The sequence below is a fragment of the Erigeron canadensis genome, chromosome 5 (genome assembly GCF_010389155.1).
Source record: "Erigeron canadensis isolate Cc75 chromosome 5, C_canadensis_v1, whole genome shotgun sequence".
NCBI classification, from domain to species: domain Eukaryota; kingdom Viridiplantae; phylum Streptophyta; class Magnoliopsida; order Asterales; family Asteraceae; genus Erigeron; species Erigeron canadensis.
Window position 1 is genome coordinate 27249411 of NC_057765.1, and position 19408 is coordinate 27268818.

General features: G+C 33.7%; 1 protein-coding gene and 1 non-coding gene across 3 annotated transcripts; both read right to left on the reverse strand.

Moving 5' to 3' along the window:
* Positions 1 to 4171: 4171 nt before the first annotated feature.
* LOC122599430 (serine/threonine-protein kinase SRK2E-like) lies at positions 4172 to 8674 on the reverse strand. 2 transcript variants are annotated; one of them, XM_043771939.1, is made up of 9 exons: positions 8234 to 8674; positions 7077 to 7151; positions 6744 to 6845; positions 6610 to 6663; positions 6420 to 6512; positions 5586 to 5678; positions 5249 to 5353; positions 5063 to 5161; positions 4172 to 4691 (listed from the first exon to the last, which is right to left on the reverse strand). In XM_043771939.1, the coding sequence occupies exons 1-9, from the start codon at positions 8384 to 8386 to the stop codon at positions 4401 to 4403; spliced, it is 1065 nt and encodes a 354-aa protein (XP_043627874.1). In that variant the 5' UTR covers positions 8387 to 8674; the 3' UTR covers positions 4172 to 4400. The 2 variants fall into 2 exon arrangements, with proteins under 2 accessions (XP_043627874.1, XP_043627875.1); XM_043771940.1 differs by lacking the exon at positions 5063 to 5161.
* Positions 8675 to 18103: 9429 nt separating this feature from the next.
* LOC122602447 lies at positions 18104 to 18210 on the reverse strand. Its single transcript, XR_006324266.1, has one exon. It is a non-coding gene; the product is annotated as a small nucleolar RNA R71 (small nucleolar RNA).
* Positions 18211 to 19408: the final 1198 nt, after the last annotated feature.

Sequence of the window (19408 nt, forward strand, 5' to 3'; positions counted from 1 at the left end):
TGAATAATGAAAAGGGTTGGTGGTGGAATTGTGATTCAAGAAAAAAAAGAAGTGTCTGGCAAATTTTCTAAGTGCCACGACCCAAGTGAGTTTTTGTAGGTATTTTACCCGCTATCCGCTAAAGTTCCAACTAAAACAATCCCATATTCAAAAATAAAATACTAGGATACTATTTTAATGTCAAAACTATAATATAGGTTAATTTTCATTGGCTTAATAAATTTAGGATGTTACAATTTCTAAGTTCAAATAAGTTTTCGACTCAGAAATAAGTAAGGTAAAAGTATCTGTTGACCAAACATTCATTTTACCACCAAATGGGTCAATTACCTGAGTTGACATCTTACAAATGACGACGTACAAAATTAGAAATTTCAGCATGACCCATTCGTAAAATCATCATCCAAACCTGTTACGGATTATGAGTTTCTCCAAAACACATTTAAACAAAATCAATACATTACAACTACAAAACGACCCATTTAAAATACCCAAAAACTCGAGTCTAACTCTAGACATCATAATAATTCTCCAAAAAGACATAACAAGAGTACAAAGAGCCAATAGTTCAAAGGGGTCACTATGGGTTCTATTACCAATACCATTATCCGCATTTAACCAAAGCAACCCATATCCATTAATCATCTTTAACTCCAATCTTTACAATACTTACTTTCTTCCTCATCCGGGACAACCTATAAAAGGGTAAACAACTAAAAAGTAAGCAAAGCTTAGTGAATAATCTTGCATACGTTTATACATACGAAGGAGGGCAATGCTCAAGGGACTGTTGCATATGGACTATGATACCGTCGTGTCATATCCATAATACTCACCCTTGGGCTAGGCATTACATGGATCCATATAAGCAAATGATTACCATCACAATCAAATATATCAATAAGAAATGCTCCACATGAGCCTATGGCCACCGATTAGGCCTGTAATCAAACTCAACCATAAACATGGGACTTAACGCCAAATCAAATACCACCATGGACTCACTCAACATGAATGGTAACTGACCCAAGGCATATATAAAAGTATGCAATAAAACTCACCTCCTCCGCGAAAACCAAAATTATAAATCAAGAAGACCGCATGAACACAAAACATGTATGCTTCAACCTAGCAACAAATCATAACGCATAAAGGATCATCAATCACATACTAGGCCATCTAGCCATAATCACTAGCATTTCAACACCCAACCCCTCATTTACAATCTTATGTTAATCTTGGGTTGGTTCATCAAACATGTATCTCTTATATTATTCTCATTTGACCAAAACTTACTTTCATACCCAATTCGTCATTTTCATATTTGACCAAGCAGACTTCAAACAAGCATAACTGAAGTTCTACTTACTCTTTTTACTTGATTCCAGTGGCCAAATTTAGGTGACACATATACATACCTTTTATCTTTAGTGACCAATATGTGAATTGTCCTTCAAAGGTGACTTCTGGTCGTTTTAAAAATCAAAACTGCTGCTGTTAAACAGCTTTGACCCTACTGCCTTCAAATGACCATAACTTGAGTTCTACACCATATTTTGACTTCATTCCAGTGGCCACTTCTTCTTAACACATTTTAGTACATTTTATATTCAGTGACCAAAACAATTAACTTGTAAGAATGTGTTTTACCCGTTTTAACAACAGACATCAGAATCATTTTTGCTGAAAGATCAGCATTGCGCCACTGGATTCAAAAATTCATATCTAGAGTTCTACTTCGAATTTTGAACTCATTCCAGTGGGAAAATTTTGCTAACACAATAACCTACATTTTATTTTTAGGACTCAACAAGTGAAAATGCTGTCATGAGGGCGTTTAACTCGTTACAACATCAGGGGCAGAATCTGTCCAGATTTCTTCTTACTTCCATTCATCAAAATTTACCATCCAACCCAATTAAAACCCTAAATTTGATTAACTTACAAGAACCCTAATTCATATTATATCAATTTACTCAATATAAAGAAAACCCCCAATTTCCCCAATTCAATTTAATAATAAGAACCCTAATTTCTACAATAATTAAAACTACGATTAATAAGAAAATTACCTTAATGTTTCAAGAACAAAAATCATGAATTCAAGCCCTAATTTCTCCTCATTCTTCCTCAAAATTTCAGCCACCACCACTAGGCATAAACCCCAATCCTTTAAATTTCTTAGATGTTATAAAACTATTGTTATTATTAATCTTTGATGGAAACTTGAATTGTTTGGAAGATTAAGCTTGGAATTAGATTGAAGAATAAGAAGAATTGAGGAGAATCAAGATAGTGGAGAGATGATTCAACAAGAATGAAATGGCTGGACATCCTTTCTACATGCCACGTCCCATAATATTTTTGGTGGGTAAAATACCCGCTATCCGCTAAAGTTCCAACTAAAACAATCCCATATTCAAAAATAAAATACTAGGAAACTATTTTAATATCAAAACTATAATAGAGGTTAATTTTCATTGGCTTAATAATTTAGGATGTTACATTATTATATTATTATACATGTGTACTAGTTAAAACATGTGTACCATTTTAATGTTTTTGTCTTTTGAACATGTGTACAAGTTAAAAAGTTTGTAGTTAAACTTTTCATACACTTATAAATAAGATCATTTAAAAAATTTTATATTCTTTAAAATTATTATATTTTTTAAAACATGTGTACATATTAAAAAATTCATATTTTTTAAAATTATTATATATGTGTACCACTTAAAATATGTATACAAGTTAAAAAAAGTTTATAATTAAAGTTATTATATAATTGTAAATAAAATCATTCACATGTTTATCGGTTTAAAAGTTTATAACTTTTAATTATTACATGTGTATAAGTTAGAATGTGTATATCATTTAAAAAGTTTATAGGCAAACTTATGTAAATAAAAAAATTCATATGTGTATAGTACTCCGTAAAAAGTTTACAGTTTATGATTTATTAATTTTTAAATTCAAATAGTCACAAGTTTACAGCTTAAAATTATTCTTTTTTACAACTCACATGGACACAAACACGTACAGAAGTAGTCAACGAGATTTAAAAATAAAAAAGAAAACGATAAATATAGCCCTTTAGGTTATGTATAAGAAGTTATTACATGCATAAATGAGTTGCACGTTTCATATAACCACCTCCTAATTTCAAGGATTATAATACAATGTACAAGCATTGATACATGTAATAAGCTCTTATACATAGCCTAGGGGGCTATGTTTATCATTTCCCAAATAAAAAAGTGAAGTCCATGATTTTCTCAAAAATTGATACGTTTTTTTTTCTCCCATCTTTACCCTTTAATCCGTTTTTATATAATTACTCATTACATGCTTCATATTTAATTTACATTAATTTCAACTATTTTTATAGCCATTGATCAAAAAATCCAATGACCTAAACAAATTCTCCTAGTTCTCGACATTTAAAAAGTTCTTGTAATAACTGATATATATATATATATATATATATATATATATATAAAAAGATAATAGAACAAACTATTTAGGTTCACGTGAAGATAGCGGACGTGTTCTTCAATGCTTATTTTCATCCAGGGTATTGTGTCACATGGTATGGTTTGTAATCTGTCATGACTTATGTTGTAACATCATTGAATGCGCAAAGAAAAAATGTAAAAAATGTTGAGATTTATAAAGATTCACGTTAATTCTGTTTTGGGTGTTTTGTTACGTAGTCCTTGTGTGCCTAGTCTTGAAATATCCTCTAATTAATAGTTAACGAATTGCATATTATAAAACAAGTATTAAAGTAAAACAAATAAGTAAAGATCCTGACTCTTAGATCCTAATTACATTGATGCATGGAGATTCACGAAGCAATTGATGCATGATGATTTTCATGATGCATGATCTTCATTGAAGAAATAAATATTATTTTATTTGTTTTACTTTACAACTTATTTTATTTTACCTAAATCTAATAGTTAATGTTTTAATTTTAATAGTGATTTAACCCCACATAGATTTGAATAATCACAAAAAGAAAATGCAATAATTTTGTTGCTTTCCATCACTTTTTATAAAACTCTACCTTTGTCTAATCCTAATTCACATCACCTTGCTTGCAATGGAAAAAAGAAATGTTGGCAATGGCTAAGTACAATATAAACTCTATTTATTGACAACATTCCGAAAAAAAGGAAGAAAAATAAAAGTTGGGGGGGATCAAACCACACTGTCACTTGTACAACCATAAACTATATTTATTTTAGTACATGTATGTCTATAAACTTGGCAATACATAGTATACAACAATCTCATATTTCATAACATTACATTCATAGAACTAGAGAAAACCCGGAATTCAGCTCCAAATCTTTCATGAAATATGAATATATGATGATCAGAACGTAACTGTAAACTTACATTGCGTACACAATCTCTCCACTACTGTCAATATCAAGGTCTGGATCACTTTCTAGATCCTCGTCCATGTCATCGTCAATGTCCAGGCTGCCCGTGAAATACTGGTTCAGGTTGTGGGCCCCAGCCGGGGGGATGGTTGCTTCTGCTATAATTTGCATGATTTCATCAACACTTTGAGTCGGTTGGTCTGGTCCCCCAAATTGATCCATTGCATTGTCATTTATGAGGTCTCCTGGGAGGTTCCTTGTAAACCATTCATGACTTCTAATCTCATCCATGGTTATCCGCTGTAGAAGTGGTGCAAAATAATGCCTAAATCAGTAATGGATGAAGTAGAAATGGCATTTTTGAACCATTTATTTATGAACGGGTCAAACCAGGTTATGTAATGGGTCAAAAAGGGCCAAATGGGTCAAAAAGGTAAATTAAAAAGGGTAGCTAAAATGAAAAGGGCCAAATGGGTCTAAACTTCCAGAAAGTGGATTTTTAATGTTCCAAATTAATTTTATTGATTGTGATCATATCTGACATTGTAGTCATTTACAAGCAAAAATTCAACAGTTTGGGACAAAAAGTGTTTCAGGCAAACCCATGCTGACCCGTTTTGACCTGTTAGCCAATTTGCCCATTCTGCCAGGTGAAATATATGGTTACAGACCTGAGCAGGATCAGCTACAAAAATTCTGGAGATCAAATGGCGGCATTCAGTGGATATATGAACGTAGGATGGAATTGAGTATTGAACATTGAGAATTCGCTGCACAAATAAGCTATTCCTTGAGTCAAGTATTGCTCACAAGATTTCATATATTTTCCCGCCGATAAAATGAAAGAATGTAGTTACCTGGATTGTGTTACGAAAATTCTTAGGATCCTGAGGGTCTTCAAATGGGTATGCTCCCACTAGCATGACATATAATGTTACACCACATGACCACACATCTGCAATCTGAATTCACAATTTTGTATAGAATTAGAGATTTGTGAATCATTACAATCTTTTGATATATATTTTTTACTTGGTATATCAGTTTGTTGAAAGTTCATAAAAGTAGTTCTTAGCAGAAGTACTTGTAAAATCTTTAATAGAAAAGAATAAATAGTGAAACCTTCATGTGGGATATTAGTACATCATATAAATGATACACATTGTGTTACCAAAAAACAAGAAAGATAATCACCTTGCCATCGTATTCTTTCTTAAGTAAGACCTCCGGAGCAATATATGCAGGTGTCCCGACTGTCGATTTGGGTTGTGAATGCAAAACGGAGGACTGAGAAGAACAACCAAGAGATGAAAGGCTTAGAACCCATAACTTTAAAAAAGGAAAGGAAAGGAAAAGAAAAAAAAAAGCACAAAGAAACTATTAAATCTTGTATTTGCATCACAAAATTGTAGATCATACAAATGTAAAGGTGGCAAAATGGATGGATTGGGTAAAAGGTAAAACGGGCAACTTAGACCAGATCAGTTTGGCACAGACCTTTTATAAATAATTAGTGAGTCAAAAATTTTACGGAAACTCTATTCTTTTAAAGTACACTGTAAGCCAAATTTAAAAGTTCCATAGTAAGACAATTTATTTGTAGTTTAAGTGACTTTCAACCCAATTCCGTCTAAGCTAGTGGTATTTAAGTTTAACCATTTGACCCGTTAGAAATAAAATAAACGTAACTTGAATTGATCCGTAATAAGTAAATGGGTTGAGATGGCCACCTCTTCTGAAGTACAATAGACAGAGATATGCTATATAGTTCATACAAACAATTAAGTATCACATCAAATTAAAAAAACCTACATTCACTGAACTTAATATTCACTAAACAATCATGCGCATCAACCTAACAAACAATTTTGCACATCAACCTAACAAAACTAACATTTTCGAAAGAACTCGCCTTTTGATACTTCTGGAACTATCATAATCTTTAATCATCAAAAGAATAAGTAACTTGAGACTAATACCATAGTGCTTTACATGAAGCGCAAAAGAAACAGATGTAATAATTAGTACCTTTGAATATCCAAAATCACAAATCTTTAGCCTGGGAGCTTGGCTACCATCTAGAAGCGTGTTTTCCAGTTTTAAGTCCCGATGGCATACTTGCTACATATTAAACAACACATTTCACATTATTCACTTTACGAGACAATTATTAATATATAGATGCAACATGCCTGTGAAGAAAACACTAATTAATTACCATATTATGACAGTAACCCACTCCTGATACAAGTTGCTGGAAAAAGAAACGTGCCTGCAATACAACCACCATTGATAAATCAACACAAACAAGAAATAAGTATAACAAGAGAAATCAAGACATTAGATACAAACCTCATCTTCTGGAAACCTGCCAGCATTACATATCCGCTCAAATAGTTCTCCTCCAGATGCATATTCCATTACAATAGCCAGATGTGTTGGTGTTAAAATGACCTGAAAATAGAGTAGAGAATCATTACTCTGTGTTTGATAAAGCAATACGATTTAGTACAGAATGAGCCGTTTAAAAAAAATCTAGTACAGAATGAATTAAAGGCTATTTCTCTTGCTAGTGTACAGGCAGAATGGCTAAAAATTACAGTACCATTTTAGTTATTTGTCTGACTGAACTTGATAAGAAATTTTGATCTAGTTACTACTCTAGACGAAGTTCGAAAAAAGCACCTCTTTGAATCTGACAATGTTAGGGTGCCTCAGTGATCTGTGATTGATAATTTCCCTTTGCACATTTTCATCTATCTGTTAGAATCAGGATAATAGTGTTAATCAACATTTGATGAACAATGATAAAATAAACACTGAAGCCTACTAACAGAATGTGTGTTTAGGTTGAGGTTAAATGCAATATTTCCTTCCATCTATATATGTAATTGGCAGTTAAATGTACTCTACTTAACAAGAATGGAGCAAGTAAAATGTCTAACAAGATAGCTAATTATGAACAAACTAAATCCTAATAATTATAAGGGGCTTTAAGATTCGTAAAAAAAAAAAAATGAAGACGACATATGTCATTTTTCCACCATGAATTGTTTATGCATCATTGTGTACAGATACTCTAAATCGCGCGAAAACTAATTCAGATTGTAGTATTTCACCCCTATTATGACTTAGGGCACACGCCATCCACAATGGTATAATTCAAATAAGCACTTAAAATATGAGGCAGTACAAAAAAGAGAATAGTGAAATTGCAATGTCTGTAGCGAGATTAGGATTCTGTTTACTCCCTTTCGTTTTCGAAGGACAAATCTGTTGGCTTCGGGACAAAAAAAAAACAAGTTATTATATCAGTTGACAGGTTCGACCGCATGTTTGCAAAAAGGTTTCCACGATGAAACAACAGATACCACCACAGATATATCAGCTCATATGAGAGTATGCACTCCCTGCACCTCCTAACTCAAAATGAAATCCTTTTCGTCTCAAATAAACCTTACGAGCAGAATAATTACCTTAAAATCATGGACCACACCAAAATCACCAATATGTGCACTAGGCACATTTATAACACATCTCATCAACTATTTTAACTTATAAGCCTTTAAAAATCCTCAACTGCCATGAGCAGGGTTTATGGAGACAGGATGTAGACAGCTTTAACCCTACCCATGGTACAGACTGCCTTCAAAAATGACAAATTAAGAAAGAAAAAAAAAAAAAAATATTTCAACTACAAATCAAACAAAATTAAAATAACCATATAACTACTCAATCACACATCAAGATTCTTATACCAAAAAAAAGCAAACATATTGATTTAACAAAGTACAAGATCATAATATATAGACAAAACTAAAATCTAAAAACAGAACGCAAACCTTATCACCTCTTTCAATATACTTAACAGCAACAAGTTCATTAGAAAGTTTATCTCTCATCAATCTTGCAACTCCAAAATTACCTTGCCCAATATCTTTAACTAGCTCATATCTTGAATCACTTTCATGCATAATTATTGCAGGTATTTCCATCGATCAATTAATCCTTTTACTCCTACTTATTATACATAAATATATATATATATATATATATATCTTCTTTTAATTTCTTTAACTGAATTTCCAACAAAACACACAATGATTGATCACAAGGATTATGTTTTTGTGTGTGTGTGATATCTTTGTTGGTTGGTTGGTTGGTGAAAGTGGTTTGAAAATCTTGAAACCCCGTAAATCCGTGATGGTTCAGCTACAACTTTGTTTTCTTTTTTTTTTTTTTTTTTTATTTCTAGTATTTGTATACACACATACACGTATTGGGATATATATAGATATAGATGAATAAATATATAGATAAAGTGAGTGAGTAGTGAGAAATTGAGATATTGAGATAGTAACGGGAAAAAGGGACTTTTTTTTCTCCCGGGAAGTGGGGGCATGAAAAGACTGATTTGACCTTTGGAATATTTTGATAACTGATAAGGTTTACATAATAAAGAAAAACAAAGATATATTGGTTCTTTTTCTTTGTTTTTGTGTCAATCCTTTTCTTTTTCTTTTTGTTATTTTGTCGTTTTATGTGAGAGTGAGTGAGTGAGTTGAGGATCCATTGCCGATGAGTCCGCTCCATCCATGTTATTATACATATATCCTAAGGGGCAAGGATGTAGTGACAATCTTTTGGCAAATTAGCAAGTTTTGACAAGTTTCGATGAATAAGAAATCGACATGTGGCGTTGTCAAAAACTAGCCAAAAAAGGTGGTATAACAAACAAAACTAACCAAAACTTGCTAATTTCATAACATAGGAAAGGTAACCGGTGCAGAAAAACTAAAAAAATGACCATATTTTTTGTATAAAATAAAACTTGGGCTTAAAATTTGGGGATCGGGAATTTCGGAAGTCGGAGACGTCATGGCTGCTAACCCGAAGGTTACCCCGCCAAGATATGTCTCGGATCATCCGAGTCCCATTTTTACGAACATTTGTATCATCATCGCCCATTTAACCGGCAACCTAAAAAATTGTTCAACGATATCATCATCGGCTAAGAATTACTTTTTCTGGCGACCTATTGCTTTAATGGAACAAAATCTGGCAACGCTACCAAGGAAAAATCCGGCAACGCTACCGCTAAGTTAACACTACCAAACTAATCACAAACAAGCAATTAACGACAATGTAAAAAGATAAATATACATAATTATACGTATAAACAACAGCAGTATAACCGGAAACCCAAGAACATGTTCGCCGGAAAACAAACCATCGTAAGTAGCAGCAGCAGTTAACCATAAACCCAAGAAAGGGCTCGTCGGATAACCACAACCGCCGTAGCAACAACAGCAGTCTCACCGAAAAACCGATGCAACATGCAGGAGCACCAGCATTTCACCGGGAACCCAAGAAAGGGATCGCCGGAAAACCGAACCAACCAAAGCAATAGGAACCATATCGATTAAACCAGAAATCTCAAAAAAGGGATCGCCGAAAAACCGAACCAACAAGTAGTAAACATAGCCAACTACACCCTTGCACAAGCCAAATAAAGTTTTGGCCGTAAAAAGTGAACGTTTTTGGCCGGCAACGACCGAAAACCCCAAAAAGGGGTTTCGGATCTCACCGAAAAGGGTGATATATCGCGTTAGGAGCATCGGCAAGTTTTATCGACACGTATTCCGGCAATAGAAGCCAAGAAATACGTAGATCAAGCCTCAAAATCGAAAACCCCCAAATTGATATTTTAGGTTTCCGACGAGTGGCACAAGAACAAAAAAAAACGGTCACAAAGTACACGCTCCCAACATTCACAAGGATGGCCAAAACATGCCGATATATATAGCCAAAACTAGCCGATTAAACTTGCCAAAACTAGTCGATACACGTACTAGGGGCAAGGGTGTAGCCGACTTGTTTTATCGGCAAAAAGCGCGCATCGGCAAATCGGCAACCCTATAACACTTATATCGGCAATTTTAATCAGCTAGTTTAAGCAAAGTTTGGCAAGTTACATCGGCTAGTTTTGGCCAATGCTAGTAAACGTTGGGGAGCTTCTTTTGTGAACATTGGGAGCTTCTTTTTTTTTTTTTTTGTCTTTTTTCAAATGTGAACGTTGGCAAGTTTTTGGCTACTATACCATCATTTTTGGCAAGAATTGACTACTTATTGGCAAATCCACATGGCACTTCCTTATTGGTGGAAAACTTGCCAATTTGCCAAGCTTTTGGCACTACACCATTGCCCCTAATAACCCTTTTTTAGTACACGTGGTATGTTAAAAATTTACGAATACCCTTTTTGATTCCATTATGTTACCAACATACTAGAAATGTCATATGACTATTAAACTGTGTTGTTTAGTTTTATTAAACGTGTAGAGGAAAGGAGAGGAGAGGTAAAAATTATAAAATGCATTCTTAAGATTTTTTTAAGTGGGGAAAGGGAAAGAGCGGAAAGGATTAGGAGGGGAAGTGTAGTTGTTTATTCAAAAGTCTTCTCCTCATTTTTAAGGTGATTAGGAAGGAAAACTTATCTACCCTCTCTTTTTCTTTCCTCTTTTTAAATTAACTAAACAATATGTTAGACGTTTTACATTTGTCAATGTGTTGCAAGCTTGTATCTAACATTATTTAGGAATTTAAAAGTAGCTATTTTACACCTTAATTTATGTGAAAATTATTATAATAAACAAAAAAAAGAGGCGATTTTAAAATAAAGACATGGTTTTGAAAACTTACAAATTTAAAAGATATGATCGTGTGGGAATCATATAAAGGTCAAGAATATATCCACAATCAGTAAGAGAACAACGCCTAGCCAGTCTCATAGAGTTCATTTGCTCCCCCAACATCTGGTTTCTCCCTCTTCAAACGCTTTTTAATTCCTTTCCAGTATACAAACCCCAAATTATAAATAAAAAAAAAACACTTAAATCGATTAAACGACAAAATCTGCTTGGGTAGCCCCAATAACATTGGCTTAAAGTCCCAAACTTAACCTTTTTTTAATTAGTTTTTGTTGAATTGGAATTAGAATACTCATATACGAGTATTTAACAATTATGCATACCACCAATCATTATCTTGTCTCAAAGTCATATTTTTTGATCAATTATTTCAATGTCATTTATTGGTATCAAATTAGAGCCAATATTGTTTTCAAACTGTCTAACGGACAATGAAAACAAGCACAAAACAAGATTGATCGAAGTAGTCAAAGAATTGTCATAACAAGTACCATAAAATGGTGATATTCTGAAAAAAAAATTGGTTGGGAAACCTTGAATTATCTGTTGAATATCAATATAAACTTAACTCAAGTTTTGAGTTGATGCACAAAAATTTATATTGGAATTCAACAGGTAATTTAGAGTCTTCTCCTACCAAAAAAATTGTCAGAATATCGTGGTTTTATAGTAGTCGTTCGGGCAATCTTTCAACTAATCCCATCTATCTTCTTTTGTACTAATATAACTGTTTTCATTGCCCTTCAGACAATTTGAAGATCGTATTGGCTCTAATTTGATACCAATAAATGACACTATAATAATTGATCTATAAAATATGTCTTTGAGACAAGATGCTAATCAATGGTGTGCAAGATTGTCATATATAACTATATAAGAGTATTCTAATTCTAATTCAACAGATTTGTTTAATCGATTGAAGGATTTCTCTCTAGATAATTTGGGGTTCATATACCGAAAAAGAGATTGAAAAGGGTCTAAACAGAGATAAACTGGAGCAGATGTACTGTACGAGAGTGGCTAGGTGTTGCTCTCTTATTGGTTATAGATACATCCGTGTCCTTTATAATAACCACTCGACTATTCTGTTTAAATTTGGTAGGTTTCCAAATCATGTCTTGATTGTGAAATAGTCTCTCTTTTTTGTTTATTAAAGGAAATTTTCCATAATTTAATGTGTAGTATCAAGGTTCAAAACGAATTGGTGAAAACATGCCAATAAGAATGAAAACAAATAAACAACTCTCAACCCCACCCAATCCCTCATTCATCCACTATTATCTACTTAAGTCTAGACAAGAATAATAATAAATATTTATCATTCAAACTCAATATTCCAAATTCATGTTAAGTAGGAAATTAGCTAATGAAGAAGATGACTCCCTTCTTTACCTTTTTATTTTTTCATAAATGTTTCAATAAACTTCAACCCTTTCATATACCAGAAAAATGTGAAGAATTTAGAGATAGACACATTAAACTTATAAATGGCGTTGTTTAAGGAAGAGATGTGTTGAGTGAAAGAAGAAAAGAAAAGGTAGATTCAATTTTTTTTTTCATTGGATTCTGATTGTGTGTAACTCATTTTTTTTTTTTTTTCCTTTTCAGGCTTTTTGGTGATCACTCTCTTTGGGGTGAAGAGAAAAAAGAAGATGGAATAGGTTAGGTTTTGCGTTTTGATTGAATGAGGGAATCTGTGTGATTTCTACCTAAAGCTCACGAATATTATGTTTATATTGGTTAGTTTCAAAAAGCATGTTTATTTTGTAAAATGGGCCTCTATTTTTGTTTAATTTAATAATTTCCCCTTTACATATATCTATATTTTAGTATACGGTAAAAGTTACAAATTTCTTCTTTTGATTCTATTATTATGTTATATACCAATATACCAATACTAGAAATGTCACATGAGGAGCATGTTTGGCAAGTGCATTTTAAGAGTTTTTTGGAAGTTTTATTCTTTAATTTTGAACATTAAGCTCTTATTATGTTAAAAACTTTCTATAGATGCAACTAACTTTAGCTTTTATTTGAAAGAAAAAATTCAAAATAAAAAGTTATGTACTTGAAGTAGCGTTTCATGATTTTTTTAAATTTAGATGAAGATTTTAATTTTTAAAAGTTACACAAAAACTTCTTGAAATTGCAGATACAACTACCATACTAAATACCTTTATAAAATAAACTCTAACTATCAGCATTGTTGAAAAACTACAGCTTATAGCTACAAATAAAAGCTATAGCTACCAGCTAAAGTTACTTTGCCAAACATACTCGGGTATTAGAGTCTAGTTGTTAGAGTGTTGGCATTGACTGCGTTGTGGTTGTGGTGAGGCTGTGGTGCCGCGGGGGAACACCATCGCCGACCCCAAAAATCGCAGTGTAGTGTGAAAACGAAGCGTGTGACCACGCAAAATAAAGAAGGAAGAGACCGTTGAAGACTTTTACTAGTCGTTGGCTAGTTTTTTTTTTTCCCTACACACAATCACATACTTATGGTAATTATATTAATTCATTGTTATCAATTTAAACATTCCAATTATGATCACAAATCATTCACACGGCACCATCAATATGTAGGTGATTGATTTTCAAAACTTTGTAACAATCTTTTAATTAATTTCATAATAACTTCCCTTTATAAAAATTCACATGGCACCATCAATGCGAGGGGATTGATTTTCAAAACTTTGGAACAATTTTTTAATTAACTAGAGTGCAGGCCCGTGCGATACACGATTTGATATGATTTTAATGTCCGAGCTAACATTCAGAGGTGATGTGATGTGATTTAGATAAATAAAACAGATGTTGCATATAATAGAACGTATTTCATTATTCTTGAAATATGAAGTTTATACTAACTTCTTGTGTGAGACAGGAAAATTAAAAACAATCTGTATTTTGTTCTCTAACTGGGCCCATAACCCGGTTCTTATTCCATCATTTTATATCTACCTTTGCTTCACCGTTATTCATACCTCCTTTCTTGACCCGAGCCTTATAGGTTCTCAATATGTAAAACTGGTCACCTTATAGTCTACCATGATCAACACATTCATATGTAAATTGTTCTATGATGCTAGCTTTAGCTACAGGTGCATCAAACTACCAATAGACCTGTCATCCATGTAATCAACTTACATAAAGCCTAAAAGTTCTTATCACGCGATTAACCTCACCCAAGACCCATCTCTGAAGAGTGAGGGGAAGAAGAGTGTGGGGTGATGGGTAAACATGAAGCAAGCGATTAGATATCTACTAAGCCAGGGTGTCAAATAAAATTATAGTGATGAAATTACCTATAATATAATATTGAGTTAGTAGAAAAAGTAGCATAGACCCTTCTAATGCTTTACCAATCACAATGAAACAAAGCTCAATAGATAGGGCATTTTAGGGAAACTTTGAGACAATGAAATCAATGATAGGGGAACCATGATGCAAGTAAAATATTACATACTATTTATTTTTTTTCAAAAAGAAACATCTAAACATGAGGTAAAAAACATATAACAAAAATTATGTCAAGCCCAACATCCTGCAAACATACATAATGATCAACAAAATTAACTTGCCCGGAAGCAACAAAATATATATATATATATATATATATATATATATATATATATATGGGAGAAGGGAATATATGGCTATCATGTACCTAAGCTTGGGTATAAATTTTCTCACGTGTCACTATTTTAAACCATAAAATTCATGTGGGCTATGTGATTTTTTTAGTTTACAACAGATATTATTAAACTAATATGTGAGGGGATCTATACCTAAATTTGGGTACATGTTAGCCACATATTCACTTTTCCTATATATGAGAAAAGTTGATATGTTGTCGTTAGATACCTAAGTTTAGATATAGAATACCTCACATAATTTTTTAAAATTTATTATATAATGAATAAATGATTGGGACTCCATACTTTTTATGGATTTAATATTAAAATATGAGAAATTATATACCCAAGTTTAAGTATTTAATAGGCACATATATTCTGATCTATATGTATACTTTGCATTTGAGAAAACCATTTAAAAATGTTAGAATGTAAGCATGTCCGTGTAATTATTAAGTTGTATATAGAGGACCATATGCATGATGTCACAAACAGAAATGTTAGTCTAAACAATGCATTTATTGTCTAACATCCAGAAAACAAACAGGAATATATATACCTTCCACATTTCGGAAGAGGTCCTTTTAGATCTCACTTTACTCATTTTCGAAGCCAATATGTATTGTGTTCATAGTGTTGATTAAAAGCACTTTAAAGGGCTGGATGGTAAGAATAAAGAGGGAGAGGTATAACCAGCAACCTTATTACAGAGTCTGTCAGAAGAATTGTATTTCTTACGATAAACCTGTCACGTCATAGACCATCTGAGTAACTACCAAAAGGAAACATCTATCACCTCTCCCTATGTAATTTGCATTGTTTGACTATTCGTTGGATGTCTAAAAACCATTAAATAGAGTCGGCTAAAGAAAGCTTAAGGTCTCAATGATAGTTAAAAATCTTACAAGTTAAGATTCCGTTGGACATGAAAGTGACCTGAAAATGATTAGATCAGCAGCTATACAAAAACCCCAATACCTGAACAACATTTGGCCATCAATTGCTTAAACCGTACCTGATTAGGGAGTGGGGAGTGTATGCCTTCCCTTCACCATCTTTTTGCTTTCTCTCTTCTGTCCCTCCCTTATATAAGGAGTGCCCCTCCCCATCCTTCACTACTTTTTTTATTTTATTTTATTTTTCATTTTATTTAAACTTAAAGGAAATTTTTTTTCTCTTTTAAAGTTATTTAATATTTAAATCAATTATTAATTTGTTCTTTAATGTCTTTTTTTTTGATAAAACTAAAACTAAAATTTAAAAAACAGAAAAGATATAAAATAGATGCCCGCTTTGATAAAAAAAAAAATTTCACAAAAACATTTCCCCACAATTAAAATTCCATAAAAATCATTAAAATATATCTAGATAAAGTATTAAACTTTCATAAAATTAAACAAATACAAATTTAATAACTTTATAAAACATGCTAAACTTTATGCATTGAAAACATACATATATACAAAGCTTTAAAAAGTTTAGAGTATAAACAGAAATATTTAGAAACCTATATAAATATTTCAAAAAAGCTTTAATAGTCTAAGGACTGAAAAAGAAAATATGACCATCTTCTTCAACAGCAAGCTAGATCTCATTTTTAACATAAAAAAGATCATTTTCTATCTTCTAAAATCAAACGGCATAAAAAAAAAGAAAAAAGAAACACGACTATATTCATGATTTGTGGGGGCTAAACAATAAAAAAAAAAAAGTTACAAGCAAGATCCAAGCGATGACCGTCATCACGTTTTCAGTCCCCTCCCTCCCGGTACCGGTCTTGAGGAGCGGTGTTCACCACCGGTACCTGCGATACCGGGTCTCCTCCCGCTGCACTCCCCACTCCCTTAGCAACCCAAACACTACACCCGAACTACTCAAAATGTCCTAATCAAATCACACCCAAAGCCAAATTGCAAGAGACTAATTTCACTCTAACTCCATGTCTCACCTCAAATCATGCCAGTCAAAGTGCCCACTCCAAAAGGTAATCCCATTTTTGGTGTATTCTCTCCTTATATAATAAAAATGAAAATCTATATAATTAAAAAAATGGTTGTCTTGCAATCTATCCTAAGAATCAAGCAAAGAATAGCTTGAGCATCAAAATTGTTTTCAATTATCAGATCAGACATGATAATATCCTATCTCGAGTGAAACGAAGTTATATATATGAGAATACCGGCTATATATATACCCTTAATAATCTTAATTTACAACATTGACCCTTAAGTCCTAAAATAAATACACTACCTATTTTACATCAATATCCTTACACTACTCGCCGCTGTCGCTGCCACCACCACCAATCGCCGTTGTCGTTGCCGCTGCCGCCACCTGCCTCCACTACCCATCATCACCGCCACATCAAACTATTTAGGCGTAGCCCTTTAAAGTGCATTCACTCTCCAAAAAGTGTTTGAGAACTCCCTGAATGCCCTCGTGACTGAACAACTTGACTATAACCACAAACGCTCTTCGTGGGAATGATACCCACTTACCATATCTAGTATAAGGTATTTAGGTATTTATTTTTGATCGGTACTTCGACGTAAGTCAAATTTTGGCGTCGCTGCCGGGGAGCTAGTGCGCTTGTAGTTCAAGTTTTTCTTTTTGTTTATTTATTTAGTTATTTGTCTTTACTTTTAAAATTTGAAAAAACCAAAAAAAAATAATCATAAAATCATAAAAATACAAAAAGATTTTTCATTTTTATTTTTAGTTTGTTTTTTGCATTTATTGTTTCTTGTTCTATTTTACGCGTTTGTTTTTGTTTTTGTTAGTTTCAGTTACTTTAGTGCATGCATCTAAGGAATTCAGGAAAGACATCACCATTGTCATACGATCCTGAGATTGAGAAGTCAGCTAGAGCAAACAGAAAAGCAGCAGAAGCATCAAGTAGTGATACCATTGAAGATCAACTAGTTGCAAAGGAATCATCGTTTGATTTAGAGGAGTCAGAAGTTTCATCATCTGAGGAAGAGATGGGAGATCAAGAAGCACATGGAGTAGATTCATACTATCGTCCAGGAGAATACACGGATGCATCACCAATTGAATATCCAACTGCAAATGCTAACAACACAGCTCGGAGGTTTGAAGCTCGACCTCAATTGATTAGCACTCTACCTACTTTTCGAGGAACTGTATCGGAGGAATCATATGAGCATCTAACGGAATTTGTGGAGATATGTGCTACTAATCAGGTGACTGGCTTCACCGAGGATGAGGTAAGGTTACGTCTTTTCCTTTATTCACTTAAAGATAAAGCAAAAAGATGGTTTTTGTCACTGAGGGCTAGGAGCATTAGTACTTAGGCAGAAATGAAAAAACAATTTCTTGATGAATTTTATCCGATAAGTAAAACTTCTGATGTTAGAAATCAAATAAAATCTTTTAGGCAACTGCCTAATGAACTTTTTCATGAAGTATTTGAACGTTTTAAGGAACTGTTAAGGTCATGTCCTCATCATGAAGTGCCAATGTGGGAGCTTGTCAAAACTTTTTATGATGGTCTTGATTCAGCAAACAGACAACTCCTACTCGCTGCCAGTGGTGGCGTATTTTTAACCTGCACTAGTGAGGAGGAATGGACATTTTTCGAAAAACCAAGTAAAGGTTCTAAGACTCAAGCTTCAATTGATCGACGATCATCTAGTACTGCCCCTGTACATGCTGTGTCAAATTCAGGGAATTTTGAAAATACAATTCGAGCTGATATAAATTCACTTGATAAGAAATTTTATCTTTTACTCCAGAATTTCGGGAGTGGTAGTGCTAATGTTCTGCAGGTACAAGATGTGTGTGCATCATGTGGAGATTCGGATCACGTTGCTAACTCATGTCCCATATCAATGCCACCTATTATGGAAGAGCAGGTGAATGAAGCGCAGGGTAGGAGATATGATCCACATTCCAACACTTACAATCCAGGTTGGAAGGATCATCCAAATTTTAGATGGAATGGTGATAATGCACTAAATTTCCAAAATCCCAACCAAACAAATCAACAATTCAACCAACAGCCAAAACCTTTCCAACCAAAGCCTCAACAAACTTATCAGAATCACGACAACTTTCAGAGGCAACCTCAGCATTATGGACAACAGCAATACCCAAACCAACATCGCCCATATCAAAACCAAGGTCAAGGGTCATTTCAGGGACAAAATCTGAACCAATTTGATAACCGACCATCTAGCACCGACTCAAAACTAGACATGTTCATGGAAGATATGAAAAGGATGACCCAAGGCTGGGATGTGCATTTTCAAAGAAATAAGCAACAAACTGAGGCAAACTCCAAATCTATTGCTGCTTTAGCAAGACAAGTAGGTCAAATTACCAAACAATTAGGAAGGAGAGAAGATGGGAGGCTTCCGAGCTACACAGACTTAAATCCAGCTCATAAGCCTCATGGTCAAGGACAGTGAACATGATCAGTTCACTTTGAAGCGGTAAGGTATATGACAACAAAGTTGAAGTTTCGAACAGGGCTAGCCACCGCTGCTCATCAGAGAGCAGTGCCGCTCCTTTCTCAACTGATGCTAGCCATCGCCGCTCACCGGAGGGCAGCGCTGCTCCTCTCTCAACTGAAGCCAGGGAGCGCCGCTCCCCTGCCACCTGAAGCCAAGAGCGCCGCTCACCAGTACCCAGCGCCCTCAGAGCACAAGAAC